Below are 18964 nucleotides of genomic sequence, written 5' to 3'. Positions count from 1 at the left end.
ATCTGCTTCTGAGTTGTTTGGGGTAAAGCGGCTTCCCGTGCCCTGCGGTAAGTAAAGGGGGAAATGACCAACTGCTAACTCCTCCTCCTGAAGCCCCTGCCCGGATCCGAGCGCTCAGCGGGCAAAGAACTTTCTACACCCTCGCAGAATTCCCACCCTGGACGCCCCTACAGCCTTCTCCACCTCCCCGAGCAGCCGCTGGAGACGTCACTTCCGCCGGAAGAAGGAGCACGTCCTCGCGGTTGGCGCGAAAGTCAGTTCCTGTTTTCAGCCGCTTCCGGGAACTGCGGCCTTAGCTTGGACTGGGGGCGCCGCCGAGGGTGGGGGCTGCGAGCCGGGCCAGTGCCCGACCCCAGCCGCCGTCCTGCGGTCCGTGCGCCCTCCCGACTTGGTGCTCGGGAGTCCTCCGGCTCCAGTGAGGTGAGGGAGCCCCCGCTTGCTACCTGCCCTGCCGGATTGAGGAGTGGCCTGCGATGGCAGGCCAGAGTAACCGGGGGCTGGACCTGAGCCTCGGCCTCCCGGGAAGCCTTGGCCTCCCGGGAAGCCTCGGCAAGAGTGCCCCGAGGCCTAGGCCTTGTCCTGGGAGCAGACGTGCGCGGGCCTTTCGGCCGGGCGCGCACCGCCTAGCACAGTCCCTACTAAGTTTTAAAGGCTGCCGACCGGAGGATGAACCCCTTTGGCGGGTCAGCAGCCACAGATGCCATCTCTGTGCCTTTGAGCCCAGTGCAATTGAATGTCCATTGGCCTAGGCCCAGGCCCAGGGCCTCGGTGTAGTCCATTCAGGGACGTTAATTTCGTTCTCAAGATTTGCAAGGATTCGTGTGGCTATCTTTTTTTAAAAAATATTTTATTATTTTATGTGTATGCGTGTATTGCTTGTATGTAGGTAAGTGCACCCATGTTGTGCAATGTCCGCGGAGGACAGAGAGGCTGTCGGATCCCCTGGAACTGAAGTTAGGACAGTTGTTAGCTGCCATGTGGGTGCTGGGATTCGAACCCCGGTCTTCTCCAAGAACAGTTAGTATTCTTAACCGCTGAACCAGCCCCTCGTGTTGCTATCTTTTTTTCTTTTGCCCACATTCCAGGGTTTCTTGCAAACCTCATAAGTGAATTCATGGGCCAAACCATTCTTTAGGCGATCTTGTCTGTGCAAGAGAATAGTTGCTTTGAATCTTTTAATTCCCTACATAGTTTTTTTGTTGTTCTTATTGATTGCTTTATTTTCACAGTTCAAAAATGTCCAGAAATGACCAAGAACCGTTTTTTGTGAAGTTTTTAAAGTCTTCAGATAATTCTGAGTGCTTTTTGAAAGCTCTTGAGGTAAGAATAACTTGAACATGTTTTGTGTTTTAGAAATGAATATTTTTATGGACTGTTACTGCAGTCTCTACTAATGCAGATATCTCATTGTAACATAATTTTGGAATTAATGCAAGTATACCGTTATATATTTGGGGGGGATCGAAATTATTATGACAGTTGATTGTGGCTGAACTGCTAGTCTTCCTGTGTGTGTGTGTGTGTATGTTCTTGTGTAGAGGCCAGAGGCCCCTTTGGGTGACTTGTGTCACCCTCCCTCCACTTTTTTCACATCTGGGAACTGTACTGAACACAGCTCGGAGCCAGCCCTGGTGAGCTGCAGCACTCTGCCCACCAGCCTGGCTGCCCAGGTCTGGGTGGGGGTTGACCCCATCCAGGGAGTTTGAGCAACCATAACTCTAAAAGGCAACAATTCTACTAATGATTACTTTATAACCGGGAAACAGGGCTGCTCCACAGACGCATTGAAAAGGCCAAATACTTTCTGGTGAAGAGACACATGGCAACTCTAATTCATCCTTATACACAGCACTCTAGGGTGATGGGCAGTATCCTCATGTTCAGGGGCAGGATGGGAGATGAGTAGGTCCAGATGTCCATGGCTCTCAGGGCAGCTGGGACCAGGTGGGTGCAACAGACAATGGGCACTAGGATACTGCATATACAAGATCAACTACTGGGCTTTGCGGGGGTCAGCTGCCTATACAAGTAGGTCATACTGTTCCTTCTAAAAAGAGAAGGGGTGGTATTTATTTATACTGTGTTCTGTGGCTGGTGGACTTGGTAAAGGACTACTCTGTGCAGAGGATGAAGGCAACAGTGAAACCTTAGAGGCCAAGCACCTCCCCAAAAATGAGGATCAGGATCATGCCCAATTGATCAGACTTAAATACAGGGAACTGATTTGTATTACATTCTTTTTTTTTTTTTTTCCAGTCAATAAAGGAATTTCAATCGGAAGAATATCTTCAGATTATTACAGAAGAAGAAGCATTGACGATAAAGGAGAATGATAGATCACTTTATATCTGTGACTCTTTTAGTGGTGCTGTTTTTGATCACCTTAATCAGGTTTGTGTGTGTTGAAATCTTCATTTGGTAGTGTGTTTTTCTTCTCTCTTTTTAATTTGATTTATTTATTATCTTGTGCTGTGGATCGAACCCAGGCATAAATTCTTTACTGGTCATGAAGTACTATGCACATTATGAGTACATTGGGATTCTTTGGACCTAGGGTTCTTATACTTTCAAGCAGCATGATTGACTGATGGTTCATTTAAAAGCATACTTGAATGTTTCATAGTTATTATAGCTCAAGATTTCATAAAGATTGTTTGTTGGGACTGGAGAGATGGCCTGGCAGTTTAGAGCATGTACTGCTCTTGCAAAGGACCTGGGTTCAGTTCAGTTCCCAGCACATATATGATATGGCTTACAAGTACCTGTAACTCCAGCTCCAGGGGAGCTGATATTTTTGGCCTTCATGGGCACTGTCATTCACATGCCCATACCTGTACACAGACATACACATAGCTAAAAAAATTCAGAATAGAATTTTAAAAAGATTCATTATAGAGATTGTAATTTGGATGGCAGTTATGAAGTTGCTTTCTTTTGATAGTTTATGTTTGCTTTTGTGTGTGCATGTTTATTCAATTTTTAGTGTGTCTGAGAAATTATCTGATAGTCTTTTTTTTCTTCTAACAATTTGGTGATTTCCTGCAGCAGTTATCAATGTGCGCAAGTAATTGGTAAATATTACCAAATGTAATTTTATGAGTTTGGTGATCTTTTCCTTCTTAACTTTTTATAGCTTGGCTGCAGAATTGTTGGTCCTCAAGTCGTCACATTTTGTATACACCACCAGCAATGTGTCCCAAGAGCTGAACATCCAGTTTACAATATGATTATGTCTGACGTAACTGTCTCCTGTACAAACCTGGATAAAGAAGAAAGGGTAAATACTGAGAGGAGGATCACTGTCTCCACACTTAATTTTTTACTGGGTAGGAGGTAATGCAAAAATCCTTGCACACAGAAATCATTACTTAGCAAAGTTCAGGGTTTGACATCTATTATGTCTTTAAAAGAATAATAAATTAAGCTGGGCATGGTGGCACACGCCTTTAATCCCAGCACTTGGGAGGCAGAGGCAAAGGCAGGTCTGGCCAACCTGGTCTACATAGTGAGTTCCAGGACAGCTGGGGCTACAGGGAGACCCTGTCTCAAAAACACTTAAAAAAAAAAACAAAAACCAAGAATAATAAATTGAGGCAGACCTTCCAGACCAGCCACAGTCATGTAGTTCACTGTGAGTCTGTCTGCTTTCCCGAACTCTTCAGGAAGGTATAATTTCTCCTTTTCTTTCTTACTAAACATGCTTTTTTTAAGGCTTTGGGCTGCCCCTAGCAACTTGTAATTCTTCCTTTTTTCTCTAAATTTTCCTTCTCCCAGCCGTGTGGCTGTGAGTCAGCTACCTCCACGCAGGCTCTAAACCTGCATTGCTTCCCACCATTCACCTCCTCAAGACAGCTGACCAGCTCGCCTACCCTGAGGGTTTTTCTTTAAGATTCTAAATTGTAAAAGCTTCTGTTTTGGTCCATTCTTAAATTCCTTTATGAATGAGGCTTAAGAACTCTCTAGGGGACCCTCTTTCTCCTCGTTTCATATTGGCGACCATGAAGGGATCCCCAAAATTCTAATAACATTTATTTGGTGGTCATGCAGAGATTTTCAAGCATAGGCTGAATTTGCAGGTGAACTTCCTTATCCATTTTGCTATCTTGCCTTGGGGCATTTAGGTACAGGCTGAAGCAGAGCATTTAAGGTAGCTTGCTTCATGGACAAATGGAAAAAAAGATTTTTAAAAGCTATTTTTTTTCCCTAAACTTTTTCTCAGGCAGAGGGACTTGAAATTTTGATCTCAGGCCCTGTTGGGCAGCAGGCAAGCTGTGCTCAGACCATGTGGTCCTATGCTGGCTGCTTTTCTAACTAGATCTAAGCATTTTAAATTTCAGTGTACATGGAAAGTCATGGGCTGTGCTCAATCAAGACATATGCTTTCAGAGCAACAACCCAGTGATTTATGTGCTGGACATAGCGCCCTGTTCCTTCTGCCTTCACGAGTTTCCTTTCCAGCATAGCTTGTATCTAGGAATAAAGACATCCCGAGAACTCTGCTTGGCATTTACAGCTACAATGGTTGTTTGTAGGTAGGCGTGATAAAGCACAGGGTGTATTCCTGTTTTAAAGAAGCAGCATTATGAAACAGAGAAGACAGTGAAAGAGTTACAAGTCTCAGGAGAGACAGGCTTAGAATTTCAGGGCAGAAAGAACTGGCATTTCCTCACTAGAAAAACCAAATCAGGCCCTCTCTGGATGCCAACACAACTGATAAAGCTGTACTTTGAGGTGGCACAAAAGACAACAACCTGGCAACAGACATAGGGCCTCATCCTGAATCTCAGGCTTGTTGGTTTCCCTTCTCCCAGTGCTATCCTGCCTGTGCCACCTTTTCTGGAGAACCTACGCATGCAGCTTCTGCAGCACACTTTCCCCTCACCCATCCTACTAACAGCGACCACTGTGATTGACATGCTTCTTTTGTAAGACAGATAAGAGGGAGCTATGGGAATGACTCCGGAGAATGCCTTCAGTTACAAATAGGAATCTTATGTAACCTTGTGACTAAAGTTAATCTTACGTTTTGAGATCATGCTCATACTATTTTAAGCAAAGCCAAGGGTCCACTTGTCTTTGTTCAAGCACCATGGTGTGGTGGCATCTCTCTGTCATAATCTACAAAAATTCCCAGAAAACATTTAAAAATAATTACTTTTCAAAGGTAAAAATAATAATAATTTGAATACAGTAGAATCCATTTTGTAGAGATTTGGTTAACTGAAGAAATTAGCTTTTTTTTCTAAAGTCAGTAAGCTTGTTTTTTTTTATCAGGTCTCCATGTGTGGATAATCTTTCAAAAAAAGAATTCTAAAAGTAAGCCAGCCTAGCTGTGCATGGTGGCTCATACCTATAATCCCAGGTCTCAGGAACCAAAGGCATACTAGCCACTTTGAGTTTGAAGCCAGCCTGTCTCAAAAAACCAAGAGAGAGCCAGAGCCAGAGCCAGAGCCAGAGCCAGAGCCAGAGCGAGCGAGCGAGCGAGCGAGAGAGAGAGAGAGAGAGAAAGAGAGAAAAAAAAAAACCTGAGCAGCCACTGGGACCCAACTGGGCAGACAGTCCAGACAGTCCACTGCAGCCCTTGGCACTTGTGTCGACCTCCACCCCGCTTACCAGACCTCTCTCCCTGGCCTGACTTTTGTTGTCACGTCCTTGCATATCACTTAAGGCTCCCTGGGTTCCAGTTCTTTATTCTGTAAAGAATATTAAGGCTGGGCCTGGAGAGATGGCTCAGTGGTTAAGAGCACTGACTGCTTTTGCAGAGGACCCAGGTTCGATCCCAGCACCCACATGGCGGCTTTGAACCATCCTTAACTCCAGTTCCAGGAGAATCCGAAGCCCTCTTCTGACCGTGGCATTGCAGGACATGGGTGCACTCACATACATGCCGGCAATACACTCATACACATAAAAAAAAAAAAAAAGATAAATATTTTTAAAAAAGAATTACTAAGGCTTTACATGGAGGGAGTCAGATGTCTAGGGTGCCTTGAGTCTGCCCCCCACAAGTTTACAAGTCAGATGGAGATACAGTCACTTTCTGCAGGGTGTTGAGAGGGTGATAAATCCTTCACATTGATAAATCCTTTATGTAATTCACTCTATTAATGAAGAGGTTGGCTTTTTTGTTTTTCTTTTATTTTGTAATATGGTAGCATTTGCCCGTTTTTGTAAGTAATGTATAAAGAAAGGTACCCCAAGGCCAGGGAAGTAGCTCAGTTGGTACAGTGCTTCCCCAGCATACGTGAGGCTCGGTTTGATCCCCAGCACTGCATAAACTGGGCATGGTGGTGGATGCTAGTAATCCTAGCACTCTTAGCACTTAGAAAATGGAGGCAGGGAGGTTAAAAGGAAGTTCAGGATCATCCTCTGTTACGTAGGGAGTTTGAGTCTAGGCTGAGCTAGGGTCCTTGTCTACAATAAAAAAGCAGGTATCTCTCATTGTTAAAATATAATACATACCAGAGAACTGAAATCCTTTCGGATCTATGCTTTATATTGGGTCATTATAAATTTTAGCAGAGTTTGAAGAGTTGGAGGTACAATTAAATTACACATTGTTTATAGTGAAATCTTGCAATTACGGTTTAAATTGTTTTGTTTTGAAATGAGGCCTTGCTGTGTTGCCCCAGCCAGGCCTTAAACTCCTGGCTCAAATGATCCTTCTATCTCAGATGACCCTTATTAGTCTTGCTGAACTACCCCATGCATCTTATGTACCATCTGCAAAGATTACTTGATAGATGCAACTACCCTTACAGAGTGTCTTCATAAAACCTTTTGTAAAGGCTGCATTGTCAGACATTTTTACAACAGCAACAGGTGCCCAAAGTACAACATAGTAGTGGTGCACCACAGTATCTTTATAACAAAAGGTTGGACCAACAATTACAAGACATAGTGTACAAATTACTTATTTAGAGGAAAGAGAAAAAAACAAATGCATGATTTCTATGAAGAGGTCTGTCTGCAGCATTGCATGACACAGGTGCACTCACATGCAAGCGATATACTCATACACATAAAATAAAAATAATAAAATACTGGGAAAAAAAAAAAGATCTAGAGGTACCTCAACCTGTTGCTCCATAATCAGTCCCTTTGAGTCAAGGAAGTTCTAGAGTCAGTGTTTTATACTCCTCCTGAACTTGTTAAGTCTTTATTACTGGTGCTAATGAAGACACAGGACATTTTAAGTCATTGGAAAAAAAAAAATTGTCCAAGTTTCAGGAGAAGCAGCCATTGGACATGTAGAAAAATTTCTTATAAGAAAAATGGGTCTTGATTGAGTTTGTCAGGTAGATGTCATCTGTGGGTGCTTCCTTGTTGAAACAGTACTAAACTCTATGGGAAGCCCGACATGCAGTAGGTGTTGTAGATGCAGAATGGTCTGCTTGTCCTTCAATATGGTCTTGTGGTTTCTCTGAAAATAACTTGAAGATGCTAGGGCATCTGAGGAGGCTTCTGCAGATGTCTCTATCTCACCAAAGATTCCCACAGAACATGCAGTCACCAATACTTTGTGCTGTTCAAGAGCTGATGTCTGTTTTTAGAACCAGGAATCCTAGCATTTGTAGGTACAACTTGAAGCAATGGAATGTATCTATTTCATGAAAGACTATATGTAAAAAGCACTCAGAACTCGGGGCGGGGGGGAATTGAAAGGTTGGATTTTAAAATTCCTTGTGATTCCAAATATGTTGAAGTTGGTTGCTGCTTCCCATCTCTGAGGTGAATCAGTCACTGTTTTTTCCTTGTTGAGCCATATCTCTTTTATGTTGGTGGCTGGGTTCTCTTCAGGGTGCTTCAGGTGGGCAGTTGTCCTTTCAGAAAAAGAACTTTGCTCTTGAAGGGTAGTCAAAGCTGTCTGTTATTGCAAGGTGTGCTTTCAGAACCAACCCTATTGGTCACTTGGTAATATTGATATTTTGAACTTTTTTTTTTTATTTTATTATTTTTATGTGTATGAGTGTTATGCCTGCATGTAGGTAAGTGCACCCATGTCGTGCAGTGCCCACGGAGGACAGAAGATGCTGTCGGATCCTCTGGAACTGGGGTTATGGAGAGTTGTTAGCTGCCATGTGGGTGCTGAGATTCAAACCCAGGTCTTCTGCAAGAACAGTCAATGTTCTTAACTGCTGAGCCGTCCCTCCAGCCCCTATATTTTGAACTTTTAAATTAAAAAATTTTTTAATTTTATGTATATGAGTGTATCACCTGTATGTATGTAAGTGCACTTGTGTTGTACAATGCCCACAGAGGTCAGAAGAGGGCATTGGATCCTCTGGAACTGGAGTTTCAGGTGGTTGTTAGTTGCCATATGGGTGCTGGGACTCAAACCCAGGTCTTTTGCAAGAGCCATCTCTCCAGCCCCTTGAGCTTCCTTTTAATACCCATAATTCTTTTTTAGTGCCCGTAATACTACTAAAGCAATGTTAATCAATTTTAATATGGATGAATTACATTATTTTGTGGAGAGAATATCTCCTGTAGGGTTTATAGTTCATCTTACTATATTTTAAAATAAAAGGTGCTTATCTGTGATGATTTATGTTGTTTTGCATGTATATTGCTGATAAAACAGTATTGCAAGATTCCCACAATAGGGTTATTGATACTTGGTAAGGTAGGTAACTGCTTCTAAAGGTAACATAACAGACAGTTTCAGGTGAATTACCAGAAGTTTACAGGGTACTTATTGTTTCCTTAGTAAATCAGCTTTAATGTTCATTTTTTTGTTGTCCATGGTATTAAAAGAGTCTTTTGAGAATTTTGCTTTCATGCAGACCTCATTTTTATACAATATTTTATCTAAAATTAGCATCCTGATGCTTTCTAAAATATTTTGTAGATTCTTTCAGAGCAAAATTTCCAAGTCTGTGTAGAAACCTAGAAAATTGGACAGATTGGCCATTGTTTTGTGAAGAGGTTATGAATTGTGCATACATTTCTTAAAACATTTAGTAAAAACTTTAGCCAAAGAAAATACAAATCAAGAGAGTTACATATAAGCATACTTATATATTACATACAGCATTTTAAAATGTATATATAGCATATAATACCTAAGCATAGAAGCAACTTAGTTTTAATTATGGAGTTTAAAAGAATAAATACAGCTGGATATGGTGGTGCAGGCTTTTAATCCCAGCACTCAGGAGGCAGAGGTAGGTGGATCTCTGTAAGATTGATGCCAGCCTGGTTCTAGACCAGCTGGGGCTACACGGAGACACTGTCTCAAGAAAAAGAAAGAAAGAAAGAAAAAAAAAGTCACTGGTCGATACTGGCGGTTCTCTCTGAGAAATATTTCTCTAGGTGACTTATCATTGAGTGTACTGAGATGGCTATGATGTCATTAGCAATATTTCAAGACCACACTGTTACACATGTCAATTGAAATATTGTTAAGCAGAGGCTGGAGAGATGGTTCAGCAGTTAAGCGTGCTGACTGCTTTTATAGAGGACCTGGGTTTGATTCCCAGCACCCGCATGGTGGTTAACAATCGTATATAGCTCCAGTTCCCAGGGGATCTGATGTCTTCTTCTGACCGGGTATTACATGACATGGGTGCACTTACACACATGCAGGCAATACACTCATACATAAAATAAAAATAATTTAAAAAATTAAATATTGTTAAGCAGTATGTAACAGTTAAGAAAATAGCTTACTTTTACTCTCTAGGGGCCTTGTGCATGAATGGCAAGCATTCTACTACTGAGCAAATCCCCAGCTTGAAAATAGTTATTTTTAAGCATACAATTCATGCTCATCTTCCAAAAAGTAATTTAGTTAATTTTATAATGGTGGAAAATATTTGTATATTCAAGCTAGCAGCTGTAAAAGGTATGGGATATTGTATAAAAGTAGAAGAGAAGAAATAACTTTTTTCTCTAGTACTAATATATTTTCTTTTGGGGCTATAGGAAGAAGTTCATAAATATGTACAAATGATGGGTGGACGTGTGTACAGAGACCTTAATTTATCAGTAACTCACCTTATTGCAGGAGAAGTTGGTAGCAAAAAATACTTAGTTGCTGCTAATCTGAAGAAACCTATTTTGCTTCCTTCTTGGATAAAAACACTTTGGGAGAAGTCACAAGAGAAGTAAGTCCTTTGTATACTTGAGAAAATGATTCACGCAGTTATGTTGGCATACTCTGCATCTCCATGGGGAAACTTATGATAGCATACCTGGTTCATTACTGAGAGACAAAAGTGGGGTCATTATTCCTTTGTCCAATGAAAATAGAAGAGCAGAGTCCTTAAGTGCTTACTACCACAGAGTGTAAGCTGTCAGGGAAATGGGCTGTGGATTTAGCACTAGCTAGATGGTAAATACCGTGAAAATGGCTTTCAGCAGCAAATGCTTCGAAAATAATTGAGAAACTCAGTTTGGCTCTTATGCTGTGCGACTCTTCAATACTATGTCCAGATGTTTAAGATGGAGAATAAGCCACTTTGGCAGCTGTAGTCCCTCCCAAGGATAGCATGACATAAGGTCAAATACGAACCACGTCAGCCATCAGTGAGGTGTGACTACTCAGTGTAATCTGAGCCTATTTTATGAATCTGACTTCAGCCAGGCATTAGATCTATGATCAGACTAGGATAACATTCCTTCCATTGTGGAATTTAGAGGTATGCTTATGTTCCCCCCAAAAGTAGGTTTATAATCCTAAGTCCAGACATACAAATTGCACCAGCACTTTTCTGTCCTTGATTCAGTACCTTTCAGCACATGCTTAACCATGCCTCCTGGTTGGCACCTGCATTCCTAGCCTGACTTCTTCAGCACCTGGCAACAAAATGGCAAGGATACTTTTATTGGTCTTCTGCCAGAAATCATTGCTTTTAACTATGATAATGGAAATATTATTGAAAAGTCCATTTTATATAAGAAAGCAACCAAAGAACCTTGGGTTTTTAAGTAGATTAAGGGTTGTAACACCCTTAACAATTGCTCCATTTTGACTAGCAAGGACTTAGAGTTAATGAAATACTTTGCTGTAAGACAGATTTACTTGAAAGACTATAGCTGAAACAACATTTTTATTAAAGACATAGTATTGAGCAAGATGAGCAGTTAACTGTAGTTCTCACTGTCAGTTTGCCTTAGGGGTTTGATTATAATCCCTAAAGAAAACAAGGGCAGCAATTGTGATGGTTCTGTTACTTGCTTCTGGTGAATTTGAAACTACCTAATATATTTAATATGTTCATTTTCCCCTTTTTGCAATTTATTTTCTCCAGCAAAATAACTAAATATACAGACGTGAACATAGAAGACTTCAAGTGTCCTGTATTTCTTGGCTGCATTATTTGTGTGACTGGCTTAAATAGCATAAACAGAAAGACAGTTCAGCAACTCACAACTAAGCATGGAGGTCAATACATGGGACAGCTGAAAATGAATGAATGCACACACCTCATTGTGCAAGAAACAAAGGGTAAAACTGCTTTATAAGTGATCAAAAGCAAACTTTCTCTGCAGTATAACACTTTAAAATCTTTGTAGACTGCCTTTTGCCTCTGTTGTGTCATCACCCGGGTTTATCTGTTTATTCTCTTACCCCTAAAGTATTGCAAGGATAGTTTGGGTCAGAGTCTAGAAAAAGTATATAGCCATCCTAGTGTTTATCCAGGTTATAGGAAATGTTCAAAACCTTTTTAAGTGATGGCACATCTTACCTTACTTTTAGACTTTGATTAAAAACTACTCCCCACATTTACCAAACAATAGAAGTTGGGGAGTAATTCTGCCTCATAACCTGAAAGGGGCATACCTTGAACTTAAAAATTCTAGTTCATAGAGCCTCAGCGGTAGCCTCAGCTAGCCTGGCATTCTCTATGTAGACCACACTAGCCTTGATTGCACAGAGATCCCCCTGCTTCTGCCTCCTGAGTACTGGGACTAAAGGTTTGCACCACCATGCCCAGCTTTTTTTTTTCATCTTCATCCCAGCCCTTGTGAGTATTCCACAGACACTTAGGTTTCATGTAGAAATCTTCTCAAATTACAGTAGCTTCACAGTCCTCCATTCTTCTAGACGCACTTTCCCCAGCCATATTTTACCCTTGACAAAGACAGGGCAGGAATGAGCATGCCTGTTTGCAGTCTGGCTGAGATCACAGAACTGGGTTGGAGGGGGGTAAGATTGTTCGTGTAAGAACTTTTTTAATGTTTATTTTTTAAAATTAAAAAAAATATTTTATTATTTTTATTTTATGTGTATGCATGTATTGCCTGCATGTAGGTAAGTGCACCCATTTCTTGCAATGTCCATGGAAGACAGACGATGTTGTTGGATCCCCTGGGACTGGAGTTACAGACAGTTGTTGGCTGCCATGTGGGTGCTGGGATTCAAACCTGGGTCCTCTGCAAGAACAGTCAGTGTTCTTAACCGCTGAGCCATCTCTCCAGCCCCTATTTTTTAAATTTTATATGTATGAGTGTATTGCCTACATGTGTGTTAAGTGCACTTATGTCATGCAATGCCTGGGGAGGTCAGAAGAGGGTGTCACATCCCCTGGAACTGGAGTTGCGGATGGTTGCTGGCCTCCAAGTGGGTGCTGGGAATCAAACCCAGGTCCTCTGCTGAGCCTTCCCTCCAGCCCAGTGGTATTTCTTTCTAATGACTAATTTAAGAGGCTTAGTTTAGTCTTAGTTGAATGAATTGGCTTGACTCAATAAACAAAGATTTGGGGGGGGCAGTCTTTGAGGCAGGGTCTCCTGTAGCCCCAACTGACCTGGAACTCACTATATAGACCAGGCTGGGCTTGAACTCACAGAGATCTGCCTGCCTCTGTTTCTTGAGTGCTGGGATGTGCCACCATGTCTGGCCTTAAACTGGAATTTAAGTAAATTTTTTATATTTGTGCTGTTTTGCTAAGCTGTCTAGATGAGAAGTAGCACTTGAGAATAGTTGTTATGGTTAATTCGTAATTGTTCTTAGGTCAGGAAGTTGGGCATGACAGTTATGATAGGGTGATTGCTATTGCTTTTCTAAATCTGTAGGCATTTATCTGTTGACTGTATTTTTGGATACTGGGGTTGTGCCTAGCTTTACTCATGCTAGGCAAGAGCTCCACCACTGAGCTATATCCCTAGTGCTTTTGTTACTTTATTTTTTTGAAATAGGACCTCACAAAGTTGCCCGGGCTGGCCTTATTGCATAAATTTATAATGCACTATAAATTTATAGTTGTTTATCCTTATTAAAACCACATAATAATTCGGAATTATCCCCAATTTATAGTTTAAGAAACTGGTTTAAAGAGGTTTAATCATGGAACTTAAATGTAAGCAAATATAGTATGATCAGTAAACACACAGTTGCCTCTGTCTTAATGCAGTTTGTACAAAAGGTAAACTCAAAGGGCATAAATGACATGCCTGGGCAATAATATAAAATTATTAAAAATTTTTTATATTTTAATTTTTATGTGTATGAGTATTGTCTGCATGTATGTAAGAGCACCTATGTCATGCAATACCTTCAGAGGTCAGAAGAAAGCATTGAATTCTCTTGGGACTGGAGTTATGTATGGTTGTTAGCTGGCATGTGGGTACTGGGAATGGAACCAGGGTCCTGCAAGAGCAGTCAGTGCTGAGCCATCTCCAGCCTCCTAAAGCACTATAGGAAAAAAATATTGCCAGGTGTGGTGGTGCACACCTTAATCCCAGTATTTGGGAGGCAGAGGCAGGTGGATCTCTGTGAGTTCAAGGCCAGCCTTGTCTACAAAGTGAGTTCCAGGCCAGCTGGGGCTACAGGGAAACCCTGTCTCAAAAAAAAGACAAAAGAATTTTAATTTAGGGAGACTCAGTTTTCTCTAGGGACTAGCACCCTGAGAGGTTTATCTAATTCCAATAGGCGACTCCAAACACAGGTACACATGTGTCCCACTAAATGGACTTAGTGCATTTTATATATATATATTTTATATGTATATATATATTTATAAATGTATATATGTACGTATATGTAACAGTAAAGAAGAGAACAAGAGATTGAGGAAGGGGGGCATAGGAGGAGTTGGGGGTGCTGAGAGGGCTAGAAATAATGCAAATATAGTACTCATGTTAGAAATTCTCAAAGTAACAGAAAACTAATTTTTAAGTTTTCTCATGATTATATATGTTGATTATAGTCCCCTCATTCCCTCCTACCCTACTTTCTAAAATCCTTTCTAATACATTTTATAATTTACTATTGAAGAGTAATTGCCAGGCGTGGTGGCACATGCCTTTAATCCCAGTATAGGAGGATAAACAATGTTCAGGGCTGGCCTGGGCTACAGAATGAATTCCAGGTTAGCCTGGACTAGTCCAAGACCCTGCAGAAAGCAGGAGGCAGGTGAAAGAGAAGAAGAGGGAAGAGGGAGAGGGAAGAGGGAGAGGGAGGGGAAGAGGAGCAGAGTGTTGGCAAAGTAACCAGATGCACTGAATCATTCTGCCAAGAAGTTACCTGCCCTCCACAATGATCTAGGTAAAGAAACAAAGCAGCATCAGAAGCTAGTGCTTTTGATCCCAGCACACTGGAGGAAGAGGCAGGTGGATCTCTGTAGGATTTAGGCCAGCCTAGTCTACAGAGTTCCAGGCCAGCTGGGGCTACAGGGAAACCCTGTCTCAAAAAAAAGACAAAAGAATTTTAATTTAGGGAGACTCAGTTTTCTCTAGGGACTAGCACCCTGAGAGGTTTATCTAATTCCAATAGGCGACTCCAAACACAGGTACACATGTGTCCCACTAAATGGACTTAGTGCATTTTATATATATATATTTTATATGTATATATATATTTATAAATGTATATATGTACGTATATGTAACAGTAAAGAAGAGAACAAGAGATTGAGGAAGGGGGGCATAGGAGGAGTTGGGGGTGCTGAGAGGGCTAGAAATAATGCAAATATAGTACTCATGTTAGAAATTCTCAAAGTAACAGAAAACTAATTTTTAAGTTTTCTCATGATTATATATGTTGATTATAGTCCCCTCATTCCCTCCTACCCTACTTTCTAAAATCCTTTCTAATACATTTTATAATTTACTATTGAAGAGTAATTGCCAGGCGTGGTGGCACATGCCTTTAATCCCAGTACTCAGGAGGCAGAAGCAGGTGAATCTCTTGAGTTCAAGGCCAGCCTGGTCTACATAGTGAGTTCTAGGCTAGCCAGGGCTACATAGTGAGACCCTGTCTCAAAAGAAAAAAAAAAGGTAAGAATAAAGCCAGGTGTGGTGGCGCACGCCTGTAGTCCCAACACTTGGGAGGCAGAGGCAGGTGGATCTCTGTGAGTTCAAGGCCAGCCTGGTCTACATAGTGAGTTCCAGGACAGCTGGGGCTACAGGGAGACCTTGCTTCAAAAAGACAAGGGGAAAAAAAAAAGGTAAGAATAATTACTGGTAACCTTTAATTTTAATTTTTTTTTTAAAAGAAACCACATACTATAAAATAATCATCAGTTTCTACATTTCTGTTTTTGTAATGAACACAATAGGACAGAAATATGAATGTGCCAAGAGATGGAATGTACATTGTGTGACCCTGCAGTGGTTTCATGACAGTGTTAAGAAAGGTTTTTGTCAGGATGAGGCTATATACAAGGCACAACCAAGAACAGAAAAGAAGACTGCGCCTGATACTTCAACACCTACTGGTCAGAACATAGCTGGAAGTAAGTCTCATTGACATTAAACTACGTCATTTTCCCATAAAATAATTGATATATTGGGCTGGGTATTTAGCTCATCTGGAAAGCTTGTGTGTTCTGAATGCAAGGCCCTGAGTTTAATCCTTAGCACTGATGAAAAAAAGTAAAAGAGTTGATTTGTTAATAGGATTACTGAACTTTATTAGGAGGGGTTATGTTTTTCCCCTATGCCTCTAGGTTTATAAAGGCCAGTTATGTGAAAGGCCAGTCTGGAACTTCTCGTTTGTTCCTTTTAGAATGAGTAATTGCTTTATATATCCTTTCCATGTAATGCAAGAGGGACCACAGAGGTATTAAGAAAACTAGTACATAGACCTAAGAGAACTTTTTAAAAATTTATTATTGTGTGTGTGTATGATGTGTGTAGGTGGACATGTCCTGTCCACAGCACTCATGTAGAGGTCAAAGGACAACTTTGTGGAGTTGGTTCTCTCCACCTTTACATATTCATGTAAAGGTAAAGGTGTACAATACCCACGGAGTCCAGAAAAGGGTGTTGGATCCCCTGGAACTGAAGTTAAGGGAGGGCGGGGTTAGCCACCAAATGAGTACTGGAATGGAACCTAGGTCCTCTTTGACTCAGGACAGGCTTGACAGACCATCTCGCCATAATTTATTTTTTTATTATTTTTATGTGTATGAGTGTATTGCCTGCATATATGTGAGCACACCTGTATTGTGCAATGCCGTGGAGGTCAGAAGAGGGTTTCAGATTCCCCTGGAACTAGAGTTAAGGATGGTTTGTATCTGCCATGTGGGTGCTGGGAATCGAACCTGGGTCCTCTGTAAGAGCAGTCAGTGCTCTTAACCCCTGAGCCCTCTCTCCAGCTCCCCAAGAAATAATTTTTATAATTTTGCTGACACACATACTGTTTTCTTTATTGATTTATTGTGCTTGTTATAGATCATTATATAAATTAATATTTTTATTTTTGGGTTAGGCATGATGACTCATTTCTGTTTTCTTAGCACTTGGGAGACTAAGGCAGGAGGAGTGTCATCTAGGCCAGTTTGGCTTATAGGGTCAGACCCTGTCACAAAAACAAAGAGCAAACAAAAAAGTTAACTTTTTTCCTTTGTGGTAACTGCTTTATTATTATATTAAGATGATGTATTTACATAAGTCTGCTTTTTAGCTCTATCCTATTCCATGGTTCTATCTGACTGTCCTTGTGGTATTGTGTAAAAAATATTTTTTGTTACAAAAGTTTTTTTTGAGACAGGGTCTCCCTGTAGCCCCAGCTGTCCTGGAACTCACTATGTAGACCAGGCTGGCCTTGAACTCACAAAGATCCACCTGCCTCTGCTTCCCAAGTGCTGGGATTAAAGGTATATGCCACCATGCCCGGCTGTTGCCAAAGTTTTATAATATGTCTTAAAACAAGAAGGGCTAGGGATGGCTCAGTTGTTAGAGTGTTTGCTGAGCGTGCATGAAGACTTGAATTTAATCCCTGGCACTGCATTAAAAATTGGGTGTGGTGGTGCCTAATCCTAGAACTTTGGAGGTTCAGGATCAGGAGGATCAGGGCTTTCATTGGTTACAGAACAAGTCAAGATTAGCTTGGGCTATATAAGACCTTGCCTCAGAAAACCAAACAAAACAAAAAAGACTGATGGTTGAGCGGGTAAAGTGCTTGCCATGCAAGCCTGATGACCTGAGTTTGATCCCTAAAACCCGTGAAGAAAATGGAAGGAGAGAGCTGACTCCACAGAGTTCTTGACCTCTGCATATGTGCTGTGGCAGGTATGCACCTACATCTTTTTGATGTGTCAGCTAGATTAACTAGTCAGCCAATACTAATCTCTTAAAATAGTTTTTATTTTTTAAGTGCCATTTAGCAAAGTTTTACTATCATTTTTTTTCTGAATATAAACTTCTTGGAGCTTAAGGCCAGCAACTATATCTTCTTTTGAAAAGTAAGCCACTTTGAAGAAATACATTAAATATATTTTTACTTCAATAATAAAGGAGACTTGATTTTATTTTTCCTTTTCATACTTTGCCAACAAGATTTCAGTTAAAAAAAAAAAAACTTTGAATGTTTGTTGTTTGTTCATACCCCTGTGACTAGGAAAATATAATTTTTACAAATTTTTATGTGTTTCGCCTGTGTGTATGTAAGTGCATCCATGTTGTGCAATGCTCACAGAGTCTAGAAGAGGGCATTAGATCCCCCTGGAACTGGAGTTAGGGTTGGTTATTAGCTGTGTTGTGGGTTCTGGGAATTTCACCCAGGTCCTCTACAAGAGCAGCCAGGGCTCTTAACCGCTGAACCATCTCTCCAGCCCCTGGAAAAGTTAGTTTATAAAGAGATATGTAATCATTATTATTTTACTTCATGAGTTTTTACGTTTCTTTTAAATATGTAGGTCGTAGTCTTTCAGATGTCAGCCATATATCCAACATAAATGGAAGCTGTGTAAATGAAACGATGTTCAGTTCAGCTAATAGCAAACTTGAGTGTACACTTGAAAACCTAGAAAACCTGGATGTCAGTGCTTTTCAGGCACCTGAAGATCTACTAGATGGTTGTCGGGTACGTCTTTATTATGTAATGAATTCAGTAAGTGATAATAAATGTTCTTTGGACTGTGAGTTTAAGGCCAGCTTGGTCTACAGAGTGAGGGCCAGTCTGACAGACTCAGCCTTAGCCTGGTTTTGAAGACCGCTCATAGTTGGACTTGTTCCTTGTCTACAGAAACTCCACTAAATTAAGAAGTTGTACCGGTCATATGTATACTATGGCTGTGTCTTTCTGCCTGGGATGTAGTGTCATCTGTTAATCTTTTAAAGTTCATTTTGCTTTTCAACTCTGAAATCTCAATAGTTGAGGTTTGTTGTTTTTGGTCTTTTTGAGACAGGGTCTCCCTGTACCCCCAGCCAGCCTGGAACACAGCTAGCCTGTGTAGACTAGGCTGACCTTGGTCTCCCATGTGCGGAGATCAAAGGCATGCACCACCACACCCAGTATTAACAGTTATGTTAATCCCTCTGTCTATTATGTTTTGAGAATACTTCATTTATAGCTGTCATTTATTATTTACAGTACATTAACACTGCTAATCATTTCCTGTTACATTGTGTTTAAAATATTTAATTCCCACAGATAACTAAAAGATATATTATCTTGTGGGCAGTACTTACAGGACTAAAATCCTTACTCAGGGCCAAGTGGATAAAGGTGCTTGCTACCAAACCTTACACACTGAGTTCAGTCCTGGAATTCACATGATGGAAGGAGAGAACT

General features: G+C 40.9%; 1 protein-coding gene across 1 annotated transcript in view; it reads left to right on the top strand.

Moving 5' to 3' along the window:
* Window positions 1-247: 247 nt before the first annotated feature.
* Topbp1 (DNA topoisomerase II binding protein 1) overlaps window positions 248-18964 on the top strand; it is a 65481-nt gene continuing 46764 nt past the window's right edge. The window contains exons 1-8 of the mRNA XM_008848786.3: window positions 248-420; window positions 1230-1320; window positions 2257-2391; window positions 3134-3277; window positions 9928-10109; window positions 11256-11452; window positions 15504-15680; window positions 18087-18253. Of these exons, the coding sequence (XP_008847008.1) occupies window positions 1237-1320; window positions 2257-2391; window positions 3134-3277; window positions 9928-10109; window positions 11256-11452; window positions 15504-15680; window positions 18087-18253 (1086 nt within the window). The 5' untranslated portion in view covers window positions 248-420; window positions 1230-1236. The remainder of the gene's footprint in view (window positions 421-1229; window positions 1321-2256; window positions 2392-3133; window positions 3278-9927; window positions 10110-11255; window positions 11453-15503; window positions 15681-18086; window positions 18254-18964) is intronic.

This window comes from Nannospalax galili, unplaced genomic scaffold, assembly GCF_000622305.1.
Source record: "Nannospalax galili isolate Female #2095 unplaced genomic scaffold, S.galili_v1.0 scaffold584, whole genome shotgun sequence".
Taxonomy (NCBI): Eukaryota; Metazoa; Chordata; class Mammalia; order Rodentia; family Spalacidae; genus Nannospalax; species Nannospalax galili.
This window is presented reverse-complemented; position numbering and strand designations above follow the sequence as displayed.